The sequence below is a fragment of the Phocoena phocoena genome, chromosome 9, assembly GCF_963924675.1.
Source record: "Phocoena phocoena chromosome 9, mPhoPho1.1, whole genome shotgun sequence".
NCBI lineage: Eukaryota > Metazoa > Chordata > Mammalia > Artiodactyla > Phocoenidae > Phocoena > Phocoena phocoena.
In genome coordinates this window covers 50221556-50243302 of record NC_089227.1, presented here as the reverse complement: position 1 = coordinate 50243302, position 21747 = coordinate 50221556, and the positions used below count along the sequence as shown (strand labels likewise).

General features: G+C 35.7%; 1 protein-coding gene and 1 pseudogene across 2 annotated transcripts in view; both read left to right on the top strand.

Moving 5' to 3' along the window:
• ANKIB1 (ankyrin repeat and IBR domain containing 1) overlaps window positions 1-21747 on the top strand; it is a 106364-nt gene that overhangs the window by 64143 nt on the left and 20474 nt on the right. For both annotated transcript variants that reach the window (XM_065883766.1, XM_065883765.1), the window contains 5 exons: window positions 377-465; window positions 5976-6120; window positions 7782-7948; window positions 13989-14077; window positions 20326-20456. In XM_065883766.1, coding sequence (XP_065739838.1) covers window positions 377-465; window positions 5976-6120; window positions 7782-7948; window positions 13989-14077; window positions 20326-20456 — 621 coding nt within the window. The remainder of the gene's footprint in view (window positions 1-376; window positions 466-5975; window positions 6121-7781; window positions 7949-13988; window positions 14078-20325; window positions 20457-21747) is intronic.
• LOC136128197 (small ribosomal subunit protein eS6-like) lies at window positions 4583-5329 on the top strand (annotated as a pseudogene).

Genomic DNA, 21747 nt, shown 5'->3' with positions numbered 1-21747 from the left:
AGGGTGAAGGACATGATATTGAAGTGGTTATTTTGCAAGGAGCAGTTTGATCTTGACTTGAATAGATTGCAATGATTTGTTTCTTGTATTTCCTTTTCCAAACAAATAGTTGCTGACTAATTTAACACATACGTTTGGAATTTAAGAATTTCACTTTTGCATTAAAACATTTAAATCCCACAATAATTTATAATGAGATAAGCATTGGTATTTGTTATTTAGTCAAAGGTAGGCACACTAACTTTAATTTCCCTTATAACTTTGAAACACTGTTTATAATTACTATGCTAGTATTTTTGCCATAAGCTAATGAACAAAGAGATGTTCTATCTCCAGGGTATGACTTTGTTTAAATCATTTTCTTCTTCACTTCCAGTGTGACATTTGTATGTGCAGTATTTCTGTATTTGAAGACCCAGTGGATATGCCCTGTGGACATGACTTTTGTAGAGGATGTTGGGAGTCGTGAGTATATGTGCAGCTTAGTGTTTCTTACTGCATGATAGCACTCTGATTTGGCAATAAAATTGCTTGCTTTCAGTATTTAATGATATGGATTATTTATATTGGTTTCAGAGTTACACTCAAATGTGTTATATTTTACTACTAAAGAAGAATTCTGTTTTTATTTTGACATCTTCCTATCTGTTAATTTAGTAAAATTATTTAATTTAGTAAAATTATTTAATTTAGTAATTGAGGTTATTTTGCTTAATGTAAGGTACTTTGGGGAACAAAGCAGATGTAGGTAAATAAGTTTTCTCATCTATTGTAAATTTTAAGGCTGCACCTCAATATCAAGAATCAGTTTCTTATATCCCAAGATTGTTTAAGCATTTGTTTTTATGCTTTCTCTGAACTTTTTGTGACAAGCAGATAGCCTTAGAAATCTGTAAGAATATGGATGCTTAAAATTCCTTTTTAATCAATTCAAAGTTAGATGTCTCTGCTAAGCATGGTTGGTCTATATTACAAACTGAAATTTTATTTTCCTCCTCATGTTTATCTCTATTCTCCTTCCCATTACCTTGCCAAGATTTATACTTTCTCACCATCCATTAATGTTGCTCTAATGTTGTACTTTTTGAGAGAGGTTTATAAACTAAATGAAGAAGATCAATATAATGAGCAATACGTTTTCAGGTTATCTCTGGAGACATGTAAATCTAATGATTATGACCTAAGCAAAGCATATCACTAATACTTAAGAAAAAAGTTTTCAAACTGTTCTTTTTCGTAGAATACTAGGAACCAAGTATAGAAACTAGGGAATACCATGTAGTGTGAAAGAGCAAGAACCTGAGGAAATTTTCTGTTTTTTTTTTTTTTTTAATAACTTTGTTGTGGTATGGATAGCATACACTAAAACACATATTCAAAATAAATAATTCAGTAAGCTTTGACATACATATATACCCATGAAACCATTATGACAATCAAGATAATGCATATATCCATTACCCCCAAAAGTTTCCTCATTTCTCCTTGAAATCCCTCCCACCCTTCTCTTTCTGCCTCCCTCTTATCCTTCCACCACCACCCTCCACCTCCCATCTGTAGGCAACCACTGATCTTCTTTCTGTCACTGTGGTTTCATTTTGAGTACATTTTCTTTATCTGTTTTCCAAATTGGGATATAAGGGAAGATTATATTTGGATTTATATTTGTATAAATGGATTTGTATATTATATTTATATTATTTATTTGGAAAGGAGAAATAATCTGCTTTAAAAAAAATCAGAATAAGTAAGAATATCTGGTTGTTCTTTTTAAAACATAGATTAGACTCTACTCTGAATCTAATTAGATAGGATCAAATCAGTGCAGCTGATACAGATAAATTAGTTGGCAGAGGTCAGAACTCACAAAGCAAACTTTGAGCTGGTTCTGAGCACAGAAAATCTTCCACAGGTTTAGTACTTTATTTAGCTTAAAATTGTCAACTGTATTATATTAGGAAGTATTATCTGGGTTCTACCAAGGTTGTTACTGTTGATGTTGATTTCTCTGTGAAAATTGAGCCCCTCTAAGGGATTTACTTGAATTTTTTTGAATGTCCTTGACCTTCCTCTCCAAACTCCTATCACAGGAACCATCTCCCATACTTAATGGTAAGATTTAAATTTGAAAGATCTAATTATTGTTTTCCATGGTACCTTATCAGCCTACCTAGGATACTCCTCCTCTCTCCTACCAGGTAGTTCTTGTCAAATCAAGCATCAGTAAAACAAGTACCAGATTGAATGACTCGTATGTGAATAAAACCATTTTAAAATTAATTGCAGTCCTTTCATGGGCATATAGAAAAACTCTTCAGTCTAAGAAGCAAGGAAGAATTTTTAAAGGTCCCTAGATAGTTTTGAAAACATCTTAATTTATCTTACTCTTCTCTACCCCTTTATCTCAGTCTATACAGATACTTTGAAGCATCTATGCCAAGGGCTTAAATGAAAGGGAAATTACTATTTTCTACCCAGCCTAGAATATCCTTCTTGCTACTGATTAGTTGTTGATTTACTAAGTGGTAACCTTCCTGTGCCTCAATTTCCTAAACTATAAAATGGTGACAGTGGTGAGTACTTTATAGGATTGTTGCCAGTTTTTTGTTAAATGGCTTAATATATGGAAAATGCTTAGAACAGGGCCTGGCATATAGTAACCACTCAGTAAATGTTAGTTATTACCATCTTACTAAGCTTGATAATAAACAGTGGGAACTTACGATATAATCTGTGAAGCTGACCTACAAGATAAAAATATAGATAAAGTTTGCCCCAGATTTCTCTCTTTCACTAACATTCATCAACTCTATGTTCTGCTTTTAAATTTAGTGAGAAATTCTATGTTGCTGAAAATTAGTAGACTGGCTCACAGAGAGATGATGCTTTCTTCAGTGAGGTCTTCTCAGTTCTGTCATTTAATTCCCCAGAGATAGTTAAACCTGCTCTGATGTATTTAAATACATAAAATTCAAAAACATCATTATATAGTAACTATGTCTAAGTACGTTGTGCACTTTGACAGGGGACTATAAGTATTAAGATAAATTATATCTAACTTTACAGGGAACCTATTCATAGCTAAAAGGAAGAGAATCCTGCTATGTGAAAAAAGGAACTCTACAGTTAGCTGTTCTCAAACTTTTAGTCTCAACATCCCTTTACACTTTTAAAAATTGTTGAGGACGTTTTTCACATAACTAGAACAAATAATTCTAAAATTTATATGGACATACAAAAGACCCTTCATGGCCAAAGCAATCTTGAGAAAGAAGAACAAAGCTAGAGTCATCACACTCCCTGATTTTAAACTTTACTACAAAGCTGCAGTTATCAAAACAGTATGGTACTGGCACAAAAACAGACACAGATCAATGGAACAGAATAGAGAGCCCCAAAATGAACCCACACTTATATGGGCAATTAATCTGCAACAAAAGAGGCAAGAATATACGATGGAGAAGAGATGACCCCTTCAATAAATGGTACTGGGCGAACTGGACGGCCACATACAAAGAATCAAGTTGGACTACTCTCTCTCACACCATGCACAAAAATATATTCAAAATGGATTAAAGACTTAAATGCAAGACCTGAAACCACAAACTTCTACAAGAAAACATAGGCAGTAAGCTCTTTGACATCATTCTTAGTGATATTTTTTTGGATATGTCTCCTCAGGCAAGGGAAATTCACACTTCAAAAGTTTGTTTCGGGCTTCCCTGGTGGCGCAGTGGTTGAGAGTCCACCTGCCGATGCAGGGGACACGAGTTCGTGCCCTGGTCCGGGAAGAGCCCACATGCTGCTGAGCGGCTAGGCCCGTGAGCCGTGCCCGCTGAGCCTGTGCGTCCTGAGCCTGTGCTCCGCAACGGGAGAGGCCACAACAGAGAGAGGCCTGCGTACTGCAAAAAAAAAGTTTGTTTCTTCAGGGCTTCCCTGGTGGCGCAGTGGTTAAGAATCCACCTACCAATGCAGGGGACGTGGGTTTGAGCCCAGGCCCAGGAAGATCCGACATGCCATGGAGCAACTAAGCCTATGCGCCACAACTACTGAGCCTGCGCTCTAGAGCCTGCGAGCCACAGCTGCTGAGCCCGCGTGCCACAACTACTGAAGCCCGCGCACCTAGAGCCCATGCTCAGCAACAAGAGAAGCCACCATAATGAGAATTCCGTGCACCACAACGACGAGTAGCCCCCGCTCACCGCAACTAGAGGAAACCCACACACGGCAACAAAGACCCAACGCAGCCAAAAATAAATAAATAAAAATTTTTTTTAAAGTTTATTTCTTCTTTTTCCATGGGAAATATTAATGATAAAACCCTCACTAAAATTTATGAATTTTTTCTGTGCCAGGCACTATGTAAATATTTCACATACATTATATCATATAATCTGTATAACAACCCTGAGAAGTACATATTGTTATCTCCATTTTACATATAGCGAAATTGAGGCCCAGGACAGTTAAACGAATTGCTTAAGGTCATATAACTTGTTGGTGGCAGACCTGGAATTCTCTAATATAAAATCTTGCTGTTGCTCTTTTTCGTGGCGCCTCGGAGGCGGTCGGCAGCTTCAGAATGAAGCTGAACATCTCTTTCCCGGCCACTGGCTGCCAGAAACTCATTGAAGTGGACGATGAATGAAAACTTCGAACCTTTTATGAGAAGTGTATGGCCACAGAAGTTGGTGCTGATGCTCTGGGTGAAGAATGGAAGGGTTATGTGGTCCGAATCAGTGGTGGGAACAACAAACAGGGTTTCCCCATGAAGCAGGGTGTCTTGACCCGTGGCCGAGTCTGCCTGCTACTGAGTAAGGGGCATTCCTGTTACAGACCAAGGAGGACTGGAGAAAGAAAGCGCAAATCTGTGCGGGGCTGCATTGTGGATGCCAATCTGAGCGTTCTCAATTTGGTCATTGTAAAAAAGGGGAGAAGGATATTCCTGGACTCACTGATACTACTGTGCCTTGTCGCCTGGGGCCCAAAAGAGCTAGCAGAATCCGCAAACTTTTCAATCTCTCTAAAGAAGATGATGTCCGCCAGTATGTTGTGAGAAAGCCCCTAAACAAAGAAGGTAAGAAACCTAGGACCAAAGCACTCAAGATTCAGCATCTTGTTACTCCACGTGTTCTGCAACACAAACATTGGCAAATTGCTCTGAAGAAACAGCGTACTAAGAAAAATAAGGAAGAGGCTGCAGAATATGCTAAACTTTTGGCCAAGAGAATGAAGGAGGCCAAAGAAAAACACCAGGAACAGATTGCCAAGAGACGGAGGCTGTCCTCTGAAAGCTTCTACTTCTAAGTCTGAGTCCAGTCAAAAATGAGATGTTCTTAGAGTAACAAGTAAATACGATCAGACATCCAAAAAAAAAAAATCTTGCTGTTAACTACTTAATTCACCTTGGGCTAGATTCCTGCCACTTTCCAGGATGCCTTTTCTGTACTACCTCAACTAGTGTGCCTAGAATAGGACATGAAACTCATTTTAATATTTGTCTAAATGAAATATAAGCAGAAAACCTTTTCTTCGAAAAGTTATGCTGTATTCCAATGCCACCTCAAAAATCTCTTGAATTATCTATGGTTTAATTCTGTACCATTGCTCTCTTTAATTTAAAGGTGTAGAATATTGAGAATTGAATATGACCTTTCTAAACCACTTATTTCTATTTTTAATGTTAAATATATTGTTTCAAATTTTTAAAGAGGATAAAGCAAACAAAGTTAAAGAAATTATAAAACATAGATCTGTATATAAATATTCATACATATATAATGAATGGTTGGGCAGGTAATAAGTGTTCAGTGTTTGTGAATTATATGAATTAATGTATTACAATTGATATTACACAGTTTGTTCATTGGTATATTTTAATTATACTCTAACAGAAAATTCAGCATCAAGAAAAAATTCTTAGAATGTGCAAATTATATCCTTGCCTTTTTTCTATCAATTGATAATTTTAATAGGTTTTTGAATCTGAAAATTCAAGAAGGTGAAGCTCACAACATTTTCTGCCCTGCATATGATTGCTTCCAACTTGTTCCTGTGGATATCATAGAAAGCGTAGTTTCTAAGGAGATGGACAAACGATACCTACAGTTTGATATTAAGGTATGCTGCCAATTATCTGTGTGATTTCCAAAATTTAAATTTTATTAAACCTATATAACAGATTTTAATTTTTTTGTTTTATTTCTGAAAACAAAGTAATGGACTCTGACTTTGTCAGAAAAACTGCATAAGGGCATGGTGGCCTAAACTAAAGTTTTAAACGAAAGCATTATTTTATAATCATGATAGAAGTAAAAGCAAAAAGCCATAATAGTAGTTTACAAAAAAAATAAAACTATCGCTCCGAACTATTCATTGATTTGCATGTTGAACTTTTATAACTGATTGATCAAGATAACGTTCAAAGTAAATAGGAAGTATTTTAAATTTTCCAGAAGACATATTTTTACTCCTCAGTGTAAATATTTAGAAATAAAGATTATCAACTTGGAAATTTATGGATTTTTTAATTTCAAGTAATAGTTTCATAAAACAAATTATAATGTTTATTTCATCTTTTTTTCCCCATCTTCTTTTTCACCCAGGAGTTATTCAGAAGTGTACGCAAATCTTTGTGTGATTTAAAAGTTACATTTTAACTGTCTTGTTCAGATTTTTTTATGGTCTAAACCCTAATACATGGACTTTTAAAAAAGAAGTCCTACTGTTTCTTTAACATAGAAAGCATCTTAATATTGACTTTTTATTTACATTTTTCTTTTTTTTATTATTGTGGCAAAATACACATAAACTTTACCATTATAACTAGTTTTAAGTGAACTAAGTACTTTTAGTTTGTTGTGTAACCATCACCACTCTCCATGTCTAGAATTTTTTTCATCATCCCAAACTGAAACTCTGTTCCCATGGAATGCTAACTTCCCATTCCCTCTTCCCACAGCCCCTGGTAACCACTGTTCTGCTTTCTGTCTCTATGTCTTTCACTATTCTAGGCATCTTATATAAGTGGAATCACACAATATTTATCCTTATGTGTCTGGTTTATTGCACTTAGCATAATGTCTTCAAGGTTCATTCATGTTGTAGCATGTATCAAAATTTCCTTTCTTTTTAAGGTTGAATAATAGTCCAATAATGTATATACCACATTTTGTTTATGCATTCATTCATCCATGGATATTTGGGTTGTTTCTGCCTTTTGACTGCTGTGAATAATGCTGCTATGAACATGGGTGTACAAATATCTATCCCAGTTCCTGCTTTTAATTGTTTGGGGTATATATGCAGAAGTGGAATTGCTGGATCATATGGTAATTCTATGTTTATAATATTGATTTTTATGTATTATTAGAGTACCATTTAGAAATTTACTGTTCTGATGCAACTAATAATCACAAGATTCTATTTATAAAAATTATTTTCCATCAGAAAAGTGGCACATTGTATGAGCAAACATTTTTAAATTACACATTTTCTGTATTTAAATTACAGCATTTTTACTCTATCATCATCTACTTGGTTTTTAGATTAAAGAAAACATAAATTTTAAAAGTCATGTCATTACTAAGGTAATTGCCACATTTTTCCTTCTTATTTTATATATCCCAATACTATTTTAAGTGTTTCTTGAGACTGACTACGCTTTGTTTTTTTATTTCACTCTGTTTTTGCTTTAAAGTAAATTGACATATGGGGTACACTCCCTATTAGAATTGAGAGTTAAAATGTTTTATTATGTTTTGTTATTGCTGTTTAAACAGGCCTTTGTTGAAAATAATCCTGCCATTAAATGGTGTCCTACTCCAGGCTGTGAAAGAGCAGTCAGGCTAACAAAACAAGGGTCAAACACATCTGGGTCTGATACACTCAGCTTCCCCTTGCTCAGAGCCCCTGCTGTGGACTGTGGAAAAGGACACCTCTTCTGCTGGTCAGTAAAAGACAAGTTGAAATAGCCTAATCACCTTTCTGACAGTTTTTAAAGAGACTTGATACTTTGAATCAGGCCTTTAAATTGTAGTATTTTTGATGTCATTCTTATTCATTAAAAAATATGTAAAGAGTGGTGATAGTTTACATTTATTGTGTGCTTGATGTGTGCCAGCCACCTTGCCAAATATTTTCAAATATTGAATTCTAACAATGCTATGAACGGAGTGATATTATTATACCCATTTTACAGATATGGAAATTTAGGCACAGAGGAGTTGCCCAGGGTTATGCAGCTAGGAATTGGCAGAAATGGAATTAAAGCCCAGCTCTGTTTGGTGCTAGAGCCCATGCACTTGAACTTTAATACCAAATTACTCACCATAGATTAGAAAATGTTTAGAGTTTAACATCATTTCTTAAAGTAGAAGTCTCTAGCAGTGATTCTTAACCAGGCATGCCCAGAATTTAGTATTAAGACAGCTTTTCCAAATTTTCATTCTAGACCCCGACAAGAGATATTTTGATTTACTGGATTTTGGAGTGGGGCTTCAAAAAAAAAAAGCTCTTATGTGATTCTAATGCACAGTACCAGTTAAGAACCAGTTTGTGTCTTATGTTTTATTTAATTTCTAGTGCCTGATAAATACTTAGTAAGTATGAACTGATGATAAATCAGTAATGGATAGGCCATGTAACTATATATAGTCTCTTAACTGTAGGTTTGTCTGACATCCGCGTTATACTTTATTCAATTATAATAACTGTTTTTGTTAATTAAGTGATCAGAAGAAGAAATAGTATTTGTTATGCTTTTTGCTCATTTCCAGATTTATCACATATGCAAGGAAATATTGTACTTGAGGTAGATATAAAACTCTAATCTTTACTCATATGCTTATCAGAAACCAAAATCAAACTGTAGCACTGCTAGATAGTAAAAAGGCAGTTATGGAAATATCCCTACCGTCAAAGGTCTATTTCTTAAGCCCATCATCATTATCATTAGCTAAAAATATCTCTTGAACTGCCAACCTATATATAGCACTGAATTCTAGGTCAGGTGTCAGCAAAGTAGTGTCTGCACCAATTTTTAAAAATAAAGTTTTATTAGAACACAGCCACACCCACTCATTGCCAGTTTGTTTACCTATTGTCTGTGGCTGCTTTCAGGCTATGACAGCATCGAGTAGTTGTGACAGAGACCATATGGCCTGCAAAACCCAAGATATTTACTATCTGGCCCTTTACAGAAAAAGCTTGGGAGGCTTCTGGCTAAGTGCTTGAATATAGTGATTAATGAAAGGAAAACCACATTTACTACTTTCATGGCTAAATCAGGTTTAGCAAGTAAAATAGCAACAAAATACTGAATAATAGATTATATCCACATGCCTTAAGATAATTTTTCAAAACATTTAAAAAGCAAATTCCTAATTTTTAGTTTTACGTGTTTTACTATTCGATGGTTGAGTCCTAATTCTACCTCACTATCCCACCAGAAGAGATAAGGATCCAGCAACAGAAATGAGAAGTGAGTTATTGAATACACACAAGCTTACTTGTTTGCATATAAATTTTCCTTAGATTAATATGAATCTACTTTATTAGTAAGAATATTAAAAGAAGAAAATAAAGGAGCTTCTTCTTTGAAGTTAGTTTCTTGAGAAACTTAAGCTCTAGTGCCTTAAAGCACCCCATCTAGAATGGTACTAATTATGTACTATCCTTCAGAAAATCATTTTCTGAGCCCTCTGGTTCAGGTAAGCACCCCTGGATGAAAAAAGCTGATTAAGAGGATTGGTGGAGAGGCTACAAAAATGGAAAACATAGATTAGTAAAATGTATAGAAGATTAAGAAGGTGATAACATTTGCTAAGATCTGAGGATAATAAAGTTTTGAAAGGAAAGAAAAATCTGTGATTGGCATTGTCTTCTTAAACTCTGTGGTTTCTGTGGCCTAGCTTTTATTAGTTTTCACTGTAGATTAGCTTTTACTTTCTTGTATTCTTCCCCACCTCTCTTTGTATGCTGCAAGTAGTAAGTTTGGTTTGACTGAAAATACGGAAACTAATGGAAAAACCTACCAAGGTAGATTAGATTCTAAAAGCTATATATGCCAATAAACATATATGATGCTATAAACTGTACCTTTCTAGTCTAGTGTTTGGAGAAAATATGTCAGCTATTCTTTCTCACACCCCAAAATATCAGGCTGGTTATACTCAGTATCCATTGGAAACTATATGGCAAGATCACAGGCCCTGCTTGGAATTTTATCCCAGTTTAAGGGATCTGTGGATGACCACATGGATTTAAGATCACATTTGGTAATTATTTACTCCTTCTCCTATTATACGGGTGGTAGATAACTTAGCAAATAGTATCATCATTTTCTGACATAGAAATTCAGGACTTAACTTTATTACCTTTCATTTTTGAAATTCATTAAGCTATAGGATTGATATATGTAGGTATATGATATATGTATATTCTAGGATTTTTACATTGCTTCACCTCTCTAAGCATTAATTTGCAATTTTTGTTTTTACATAGCTTCCTACTCCTATTCATATAGTATAAAAGCTTTGCCTATTAGTCAGAAATTCTAAGAAAAAAAGGAAATTCTAAGTAGAATTCTGCTGCCCTTACTTATCTAGTGTTTCAAAGAGAAAGAAAGTCTGCTTCATGCATAAAGAAGCTTTGCAAGAGAGATCTTTATAAAATAAAAGCATGTGATTCAGGGTTTTCTTCTTTCTTTCCCCCAAAAGTTCAAAAATATTTTCTAAAAATGATTGCAAAAACCACAAGAAATGCCAATAACAGTTTCTTCTTTTTAAGAACTACGTGTGACAGAATCAGTTGAGAGCTATCCCCAAGAGATGTCTGCTTGGATATAACTGAATATATTCATTGTTGGGAGGGAAGGTAGGAGTAGGCATTTTCCTTGCCACCACAGGATAGCCCCTTCTATTATAACTTGTTCACCAACAAGTTCTGTGCCCTTAATAACTGAACCTAGAATGCTTTTTCCCACTATCCTGTGTAATTACAGTTTGTCTGTCAGAGTATTTGCTACCAGTCGTTGGTGTCTTGGTTAAAGCTTTCTTCAGGAAATTAGTTTTCCAGTATCTGTAGAACATTCCAGTATCTTCATTATTTCTATCAGAATACTCTGTCTTCCTACACATGGCATAATCCAGATTATCAGTCACCTGTTACATCTGATAGCATTGTCATCACTGTACTGTACTTTGGAGAAGTTCAGGCTTATTTTCTCTGATGTGTTAGTTTTCAAAGATCTACTTTGAAAGATCTACTTTGTAGATGCTATCTACTTCTACTTTTAATCAATGCAATATTTTATTAATGTCTATTAAATTATCACTAAGTTACTAAGGAGCTGTATAAAACCACAGTTATGGAAAAGGTTTCCCAAATGCCAGATTTGGTAATAAGTCAGAAATTTAAGAAAATTAAGTTATTCTTTCCAGGTATTTAGTGATTTTTTAGGTATACAATTCAATGGCATTAAGTACCTTAACAGTGTTGTGCAACCATCACCTCTATCCATTTTAGAACATTTTTATCATCCCAAATAAAAACTCCACAACTATTTAAGCAATAGCTCCCCATCCTCCCTCCCCGACCCCAGCTCCTGGTAACCATTATTCTACTTTGTCTCTATGAATTTCCCTATTCTAGATATTTAATATAAGTGGAGTCATACAATATTTGTCCTTTGGTGTCTGGCTTATCTCACTTAGCATAATGTCTTCAAAATTCATTACATGTTATAGCATGTATCAGAAGTTCATTCCTTTTTATGGCTAATATTCCATTGAGTGTATATAGCACATTTTGTTTATCCATTCATATGTCAGTGAACAGTTGAATTGTTGCCATCTTTTGGCTGTTGTGAATACTGTTATGAGCATTGGTGTAAAAGTTTAAGTCCTTGTTTTCAGTTCTGTTGAAACTATTTGAGGAACTACCAAAGTGTTTTTCATAACAGCTGCATCATTTTACATTCCTACCAGCCATGCTCAAGGGTTCCAGTTTTTCCACATCCTTCCCAGCACTTGTTATTTTCTGTTGTTTTTCAAAACTAGTAGCCATCCTAATGGGTATGAAGTAGAATTGATACATTCTTAACGTAGTGAAATGTTACCTCATAGTTAGTTAAGACTCTACCTGTCAGTTGGCATGTCTTCTTAACTTAAACTTTGTAAACAAGATCTTTGTTTAGGGACTTCCCTGGCGGTCCATTGGTTAAAACGCTGTGCTAAGTGTCCATCATCGGATGAATGGATAAAGAAGATGTGGCACATATATACAATGGAATATTACTCAGCCATAAAAAGAAACGAAATTGAGCTATTTGTAATGAGGTGGATGGACCTAGAGTCTGTCATACAGAGTGAAGTAAGTCAGAAAGAGAAAGACAAATACCGTATGCTAACACGTATATATGGAATTTAAGGAAAAAAATGTCATGAAGAACTTAGGGGTAAGACAGGAATAAAGACACAGACCTACTAGAGAATGGACTTGAGGATATGGGGAGGGGGAAGGGTAAGCTGTGACAAAGCGAGAGAGTGGCATGGACATATATACACTACCAAACGTAAACTAGATAGCTAGTGGGAAGCAGCCGCATAGCACAGGGAGATCAGCTCGGTGTTTTGTGACCACCTAGAGGGGTGGGATAGGGAGGTTGGGAGGGAGGGAGATGCAAGAGGGAAGAGATATGGGAAAATATGTATATGTATAACTGATTCACTTTGTTCTAAAGCAGAAACTAACACACCATTGTAAAGCAATTATACTCCAATAAAGATGTAAAAAAAAAAAACAAAAACACTGTGCTTCCACTGTAGGGGGCACAGGTTCCATCCCTGGTCAGGGAACTAAGATCCTACATGCCTCTTGGCCAAGAAAAAAGAAAAATTAAGAAAAAGAAAAGATCTTTGTTTAAAATGAGACTGGTGATGATGATGTGATGGTGATGATGACACCCATAGATTGGGTTTTTCTTTGCCCAAAATGACGTTTTGTTATTAACTAGAATGATTAGCTTTGTGCTACAGAATATAATGTCATATTGAATTAAATAATTCGTAAAGGCTCTAAGTCATTTTTGTTTTTTAAATTTTATTTATTATTTATTTATTTGGCTGCGCTGCGTCTTAGTTGCAGCATGCGGGATCTGTAGTTGCGGCATGAGGGATCTTTTAGCTGTGGCATGTGGGATCTAGTTCCCTGACCAGGGATCAAACCTGGGCCCCCTGCATTGGGAGCACAGAGTCTTAGCCAGTGGACCCCCAGGGAAGTCCCTAATGTTTGACTTCTATATACCTATAGAAAGAATATATAATTAAGTTACAAATAATATATTGCTACAGTTTTAATTATTTAAATAAAATTTTGCCAAATTCCAATAAGACAGAGAAAATTGGAATTTATCAAACTTGAAAGTAAGTTAGATTGCCCTTGCTGTTACTTGGGGATTCAGAGGTAAAAGTAATGACAAGAATGTGATGTAAAATAGTACTTCCCAAACTTTAAAATGTGGAAGGGTCATATGGTGATTTTGATAAAATGCAGATTCTAATCAGTAGGTCTCATGGGGCCTGCTCTTCTGCATGTTTAACAAGCTCCTGAGTAATGGCAATGCTGCTGGGCAGGGGAACACCCATTGAACTGCAAGACTTTAAACTATTAGTGAGACAGAACCCAATTGATAAAAAATACTTTACAGCTCTTAAGGCATGAGAGGCTAAATTATAAATATTAGGTAATCTATTTGGAACTTTTTAAAATGTGTGAATAAATGTACTGATGAAAGAAAATCTGTCCTAGTGGTATTGAGCTTTAGAATCATGCTTCCAGTTCCTCTATTGAAATGCTTCATCTCTCAGTAGTCACTGTGCCTCAGTGTTCTCAACTTTACATTTGGAACAGTACTTCCCACCTGTGCTTTTACCTTGATGTTGATGAAGGATACTTTTAAATTGCCTTTTCCACGTTTTCCTCTTTAGGGAGTGCCTTGGTGAAGCCCATGAGCCTTGTGACTGCCAAACATGGAAAAATTGGCTACAAAAAATAACTGAAATGAAACCAGAAGAACGTAAGAGGAATTTTAGATAGCTACATATTTTATAATAGCATTCAAAAGATAACGTGGTTTTATTTCTTAGAGTCTTCATTTAAAAATGAAGTTTTAAGTTTTCAAGTTTGTTAATGCGAGAGCCCGCCTTTTTAACCCCTCTAACCAACATCCTTTTGGAGATCCCGGGGTGGGGAAAGCATAGACAGGTTCCATGTTTCTAACGGACTTATTAGGACTCCAGGGTAAACAGGGGTCACATTTAAGTTCTGCTCCTATAGTCCTTCCCTTTTATCCTGGGGTGGGCTAACTAGCTTTTCTGTACTTCATGAGAAGAAATGTATGATCTGTATTGAGAGGAAGCTTCTTATTTCCTTGGAAACTTACAGTGGAGGATAAGGCAAGTTAATTTCTTGCTCTTATGTGGTTCTGTAGATTTACTTACATTAAATGCCATGTCTATAACTAATTTTTACTGAGATGTCTATAAATATATTACTTCTGTTAATCCTCACACAAATGCTATGAGATTGATGCTGGTTGTCCCATTGTACAGATAGGAAGCTAACAGATTGGATTGAGTGACACAGGGGAAACAGAATGGGTTTGAATTAGCCTTCCTAATAGCAATTCCCATGTTTGACAAGTAAATATATCTGCTTTGCCATAATTTCTCACCTCCTGAAGTAAATATTTTATGACAACTGTCATAAAATTAATATAAATGAAAACGAATTTGGTGGTTTTTAACATTTTAAAGAATGGTGTTAGTTTGAAGTATTGCAGATGAGGATTAAGAATTCACAAACTTCATCTACACTTATTATGGGCAAAGCACATAATAAAGATGATGCCAGCCTTCAAAGAGTACAGAGGCTAGAAGGGAAGCAGATAATTACAGTATCATATGTTAACTAACACAGTTGGATAAAGATGAGAATACAAAAACAGAAACAACTAACTCAGATTGGGCACAGAGGAAGTTAAGGAATCTTCCTGACAGCAGCAAGATATGAGTTGGGTTTCAGCATATCCACAGAAGCAGAGATGTGGTGGGTAATGTCAGCAGCTGAAGTGACACTGGGAGAGACTGGCTGGCAGCCATGAGTCCCTAAAGGCTTGTATTATGTTGGGCAATATACCATTGCCCAAGAGATTATTCTCAGCAGTTTACATTCACAAGATCGATTTTGTGTACTGATTCGGGGTTATTCAGATCCATGGAAAAGACACTACTTATGTAAACCAGAATACCAGTTTATTCACTGACAATGAGGGCGATCCCTTTCACATGATGAGAAGGCTCATGTCCTTTAAATGGGAGCAAAGGGAAGTGGATAATTTTAGGATATTTTTTAGTGAGGGCTGATTAATCATTTCTGTCCTGAACATTCATCATTCAGTCAACAAATATTTTTTGAGTACCTGCTTCCCAAATCAAAAAGATTTGTATAGATTGTTCTTGTTCCCCAGGTTCATTGTATCTCTCTCTTGAATACCAGATAGAGCTTGCCATTGCTCTCTGGATACCCACCCATTAGCCCTATCTGTGTATGGGCATGTCTATGTGTGTGAGTTCCATAAAGAGATTAATACCATTACCCTGCAACACCTTTAAACATGACAAGACGACTGGATTTTGTTTTCTTCTCCTGCTTCTGACACCTAGAAACATCTATATTTCTATTAGAGATGGCTTGCTATTGCCCACCTACCTGCATTTCTTTATACATTCTGTGGAGTTTAAAATTATGGTCCAGGGGAGACATTTGTGAGAGATGAGACTGGAAAGGTAGGTGTTGCCAGATTGTGAGGGTTCTTGCCAAATTGTCTGAATTTTTCCTATTAACAGAATAAGCCATAGAATGCATTTTTTTGAATAAGGAAGTGGCATTGTTAAAGATATTTTTATCAAAATAACTGATAACTAGGAAGGGTAGACTAAAGGAGAGCTAGGTCAGAAGTAGGAAGGTGAATTTTTAGTTTGGGTCACAGGGTAGATCATGATGTCATTGGTGAAATTAGGAAATTCAGGTAAAGGAGTAATTTTCAGGGGAAAATAATGAATTTTGTTGTGGGCATTTTGCACCTGAGGTACCTACAGGACGTATGTGTGGAGATGTCCAGTGGCTTTTAGAAGTGCTTGTCTCCAGCTCAAAAAAAATGCTGAGAAAACTTAGGAGTAACTTGTTGCTTTTAAATAGTATCTTCGTTATGTGTTTAGCATTTATTTAGTGCTGTTTTATGTTAGAATACAGAAATAAGATGCCCTCTATGCTCTTGAAATTTACATTTTAGAGTTGGAGACAGGTATGTACAAAACTCAGAAAAATAAGTATAAAGATTGTGTGAGAGAACAGTATACCTGTGATACATTGTGAGGGAGGGGAGGGACAAAGGAGCAGATTAGTTAGGAGATCATCTAGGAAAGAGGTAAGGAAAGCTTTATAAAATAATTGATACATAAGCCGTGTATTGAAAACTGATAGATGTTCTTCACACAGACCAGAATAGGAAGGGCATTCTAGGCTCATGGTAAAGTAGGGCTGTGAAATAGCATGGCGTATTCAAGGACTGCAAATAATTCAGTTCAACCAGTGCAAAGGTACAGTGAGAGATGAGACTGCATGTGCAGGGGTGGGGGTTATATGTAATGCTGGGAGGTCGGACTTTACCCTGAGACACCAAAAAGGAGTTTTGAGTAGGAAAGTGATAACTGAAGATGTTTGCTTAGAAAAATCATTCAGGTGGAAGTGTGGATGATGAATTAGGGGCTATTGAGATACTAGGTAAGAAAGCTGTTTCTGAGACAACTTCAACATGTCCAGGTGAGAGAACATAAGGGCTTGAACAAGACAGCCAATACAGATGGGAGAGGAAAGGTGTTTACAGGAGAAGTAACAAGATAACTTTTCATTTTATTAAGTTATTAATCTAGTGTACTTACCAGTTGCCTAAAAGAGTTAATGCACCACAAGAAGTAATTAGTATAGTATTTAATTCTTGAGGAGAAAATGACCAGAAGTATGTGATTTGAGATATAAAGCAAGTATTTTGAAATGGGTGACTATTTTTAGTTATCCCTTGCCAATGTAAAATTGGATCAATCATTCCATATTCACAAATAAGTCTTATTAGAGAAGAAGAAGGAGAATGACCTGGCTAATCAGTACAGATTTTTGGAGGGACTGTGACAGATTGTCCTTGCATAAGATAATGATCCTGATAATGAAGACAGAAGAGAAATAGAAGAACTAGTGTATACGTTCACAGTGTATACGAACACAGTGTATACGTGGTTACCTCTGGTGGCGAGAGATAGGGAGACCTCAAGTAAAAACTGAAGATAGTCCTGAAAGAGTCCCAAATAGGATTTTAATTCAGAAAGATGGAGGAACTTTAGAAAATTGGATAGGAGGCAAGAGACCCAGGACACCCGCAAGTGATCCACTGCAAAGGGAGCCAAAGCCAAGACTGCAGAGAAAATTCCCCATTGCTGAGAAATGTACTGTACTGATGTGTAATCACCACAGTGAAACTTGGTGGTAACCAGTAGACTATTAATGGCCACTTTTAAGTTTATGAAATTTAGGGTAAGGCTTAAAGCAAACAATAATAGGCCACTGTAATACTTAAGTAGAACATCACTGTTAAATATACAAAAATAATACTCCAAAAAAGAAAAGTATGATTTAATGCTGTATTGGGTTCACATATTAATTTGGGTCATGGTCACATATCTTTGGCATAAGAATTTTCAACTGAACTTGTAGATTCATGAGATCGTTTTCTCCCTTATCCCTAGTTTTCCAAAGTCTTTGAGTTATGAGACTTAAAAGGAGTGACAAAATCTAATTGATCAGAAAAATATTAGAAAATATACTGAGCTCAGTTGAAAGAATTAATTCCATATAAAGATTGAAATACTGTTTTTCAGTACTGAAACTGCCTGTATTGCAGCTTATCAAAGCAAGAAGCAGGAATGATTATATTTTCTGTGAAATGATAGTTAATTTATAAAAATTTAAGACCAGTTTTTTTCATAGTACATACTCAGTAATGGTTATTGAATGAAATTCAGTAGTCTTTTAAGAATTCAGTCTTTAAAAGCAACTTTGTTTTCACTTGAGCACATGTTGATTCTACTAATAGATCTGAGATTTTTATACTATAATACGTGATTAAATGAAGTTAATTTTTCTTACAAAGAGACCTAAAAGCACACTAGATTATTAAGGAAAGAAGATCAAGCTATATTAGACATGCATCTGAAGTGAAGAGTTTGGAAGTCAGTAGGGATAGAGAAGACTCACCAGGTAGATTGAAGGGAGTTTGGGTATTGCAGGTATTGAGAAAAGTATGTACAAAGGGCAGATGTATGAAATGAGCATGTTCAGAGCACAGGTAGTAAAGGCATTTCTTCCCGTTCAAGTTTTTGTTGTACTAAGGTTATTTTCTGAACATGATTTACTTCATGTAATCCTCTAGAATGCAGTCAGAAACTAGCATTCTCTCCAAGGGTAGGAGAATAAAACTGTTAATGTTGCAGGCCACACAGCTGCTTTGTTTTAATGGCTTTGTGCTTTATTTATTATAACAATGGACAATAAAGGTCATAAGAATATGTTGGAGACTCTGAGCTAAAAATAATGTTGATGCTAAAGGGAGGAGAAAGGCCACTACTTTAAACAAAAATTAGACACTGTACTTAGTGATTAGGTTTTATAGCAGTACCCTTTGTAAACAGCATTACCTTCACAGCTGACCTTCATAGCCATTAAGTATAGTGTGTTCCTTCTGAAACTCCTGTTCTCCACCAAATTATCTGAGCATGCTCTGAACCACACCCTAATCAAACCATCTTCTACCAAGTGGCCTTAGAAATGGAGTGCAGTCTGAGCAGTTTGTTGCTGCTATTGTTTCTCTCTGCTATGTGGAATTGAAAACCAGTGCTTTACAGTCCGGCAGTAGCTGCTGTTCTGTTGTTCACACAAACTTAAGTCGGTAGGCACCCAGGGTTCCTTGCAGCAAGACACCCCCTGCCTCCACTCCTCCACTGCTAGGCTCCATCAAAGGGCTGTTGCTGGTGCTCATCTCTTCCAGTTCATATGCAGAGCCAGTTCCCATGGGTCAGACAGCCCAAACCTTTGTCACCTTTCCTCTCCAGGGATTTAAATCTGGGGGTTGAGTAACTTTTTCTTTTAAACTTCAAAACTTCTGATTTCTCCCCTGCTTTCAACAGTAGGGCTAACCTGTTACCCAACCCTTCCTAGAATATCTGCATATAATGAGGGTCTTAACTGAATGGACTACTCTTAAGGATTTCAAAGTGATTTTCAGACATCTCTTTCAGTAAAGAAAAGATAGAACTTCCCTATGTACTTGAAGTTAGAAAACAAACTTCATTACTGTCATTCTTGCAGGAAAAAATAATTTTTTAATTATGTGTTTACCACTCTCTCCAGCCCCTAAATCTCTACATGCGTGGTGGTGGAGATTTATAGAACATAAAATGTAAAAGTTAGAGTCTTTAAAAACCCTGGCATTCTTTAAGAGTGCAGATCTCAAATTAAAGTAGAATAAACAGAGTTTAAGATGATGAAGAGTATAAGGTTAGTGTGGGGATAGAGGGTGGGAGGACCTTACCAGTAGTTAGTGGCCAAATCATGAAGGGCTTTGTATTCTTTGCTAAAACAGTTTGATTTTATCTTGTAGTCAATGGGGAGCAATTAGAAGATTTAAAGATTTGTATTTTTAAAAGATCACTTTATAGAGGCAATATAGTGTGGGTTGTGAGGGTCGGGGGAGAAGGATCTGGGAGCTAGGTTGGTTTCTGTGTTTTAATTGTCTGGGAAGAAGGTGTGGACGATCCTAGCTAAAGCAATAAGAAGTGGGAATGGAGAGAAGATGGATATGAAAGAGGAAGAGATAGAATCAATGGGACACAGTAGATGAGGGAAAGAGGAAGGTGTCCAAGATCATGGTCTTCCTGGATCTATTCTGGGTAGAAGATCATATCATTTAACAGGACAGGAGATAGAGAAAGGAGCAGATTTGGGGGAAATGATGAATTTACTTTCAGACATGTCATTGGATTCATTTTTATTTTGTCTTAAATAATCATGGGTAAAAACTTTGCCATAGACCCTAATAGGAAAATAAGTATATATTTAAAATTGAGAGCCTGCAAAGAAAACTTTGAGTGTTTTTTCCATCTGGAGTTGTACACTAAATCATTTATTTCTGTATTTGTGCTTTATATCCCAAAGTTGTGGGAGTTAGTGAAGCTTATGAGGATGCTGCCAACTGTCTCTGGTTGTTAACTAACTCCAAGCCTTGTGCTAACTGTAAGTCTCCAATACAGAAGAATGAGGGATGCAATCACATGCAGTGTGCTAAGGTAAGTTAAAGAGGATTGTACAATACATGCTTTGCAATTAGAACCTTCATTTGATTGTGAATCCAAAGAAGAAATGCTGTAAGCATAGGTATCTTATTGACTTTCAGATGGATTCTAGAAGATTGTATTCTACATTCTTTGTTAAATAACATAAATGTTGGTTTATATTACTAAATTTTACAATCATGATGAATGTTAAAAATAAAGGTAAGGATTCAGTGGTACTTGGCCAGATCAGAAGTGCCTGAGTCCTTCCCTCCCAGTCACCCACTCCCCCAGTGAGGATTCTGAGAGAGTTTTGTGTATATATAAATAATGTTAAATGATCGAGTGCTACCTTACATAGATCTCTTGAAAAGCTGATTTTGGAGCACACAGCATAGTCTCAAGGTCCAAGTCAGGCCCCAAGCAATCCCCATAAGTCCAAATTTAAATCCTGGTGTCTATATAAGAAAGGTGCCCGAAACAGTGGGCAGACTTTAGGTTTGCTAATGAAATCATCAATTAAATAAGTAACTCATTACTATATTGAAAATGAAAATGTCACTTGGCTAAAAATTATTATAAATAATTACTGTTAGAAGGCTACCTTCCTGACCTAGATTGCATAGAAAGAAACTACCATATTTAAAACAAATATTCTGGAATTAAGTTAATAATATTTTATTAATCCATGCCTACATTTATGAACATTTTTGCTTAACTGTAATATCTCAGTTTTTTTCCTTTTCCTTGGGAATACCATGTATATAAAAATAATTATTTAAAATTATTGAGAGAAGAGCAATATAATTTTTCTAATTTAGGATGTGAAAGAAACCCACATAGTTAAGATTTCAGTAAAATACATCAATATCTTCTCTTTAAGTACTTCTTAATTTTTTACCTTGAAGCTAATGATCATTATTATTATGACTTCAAAAATAATGACAGTTACCAGATGATTTTATATTATAATAAATTAACATGAATGAATTGTCTTAGTGAGACAGTAATGATTTCCTAAGAAGAAAAACTTAGTAGTGTTCTGAGTAAAATGCTCAGAATTGCTTATTAGTTTAGCTGATCAGGCCAAAATGATTTCATTTATATGCAGTCCTATCTCCAACATCCATATTAGTTTTTTCTTGGACAGTCTGATATAGGCTACATAGATGTGTAAAAAAAAAAATACATGTTGACCATAAAAATCAGCAGTTGGGCTACTAATAAAAGGGCGGGATCCAACATTACCTTTATTTCAGTCATAGCACCTACCAGCAGTAAGTAGTTGATAGATATGTATTGAGTG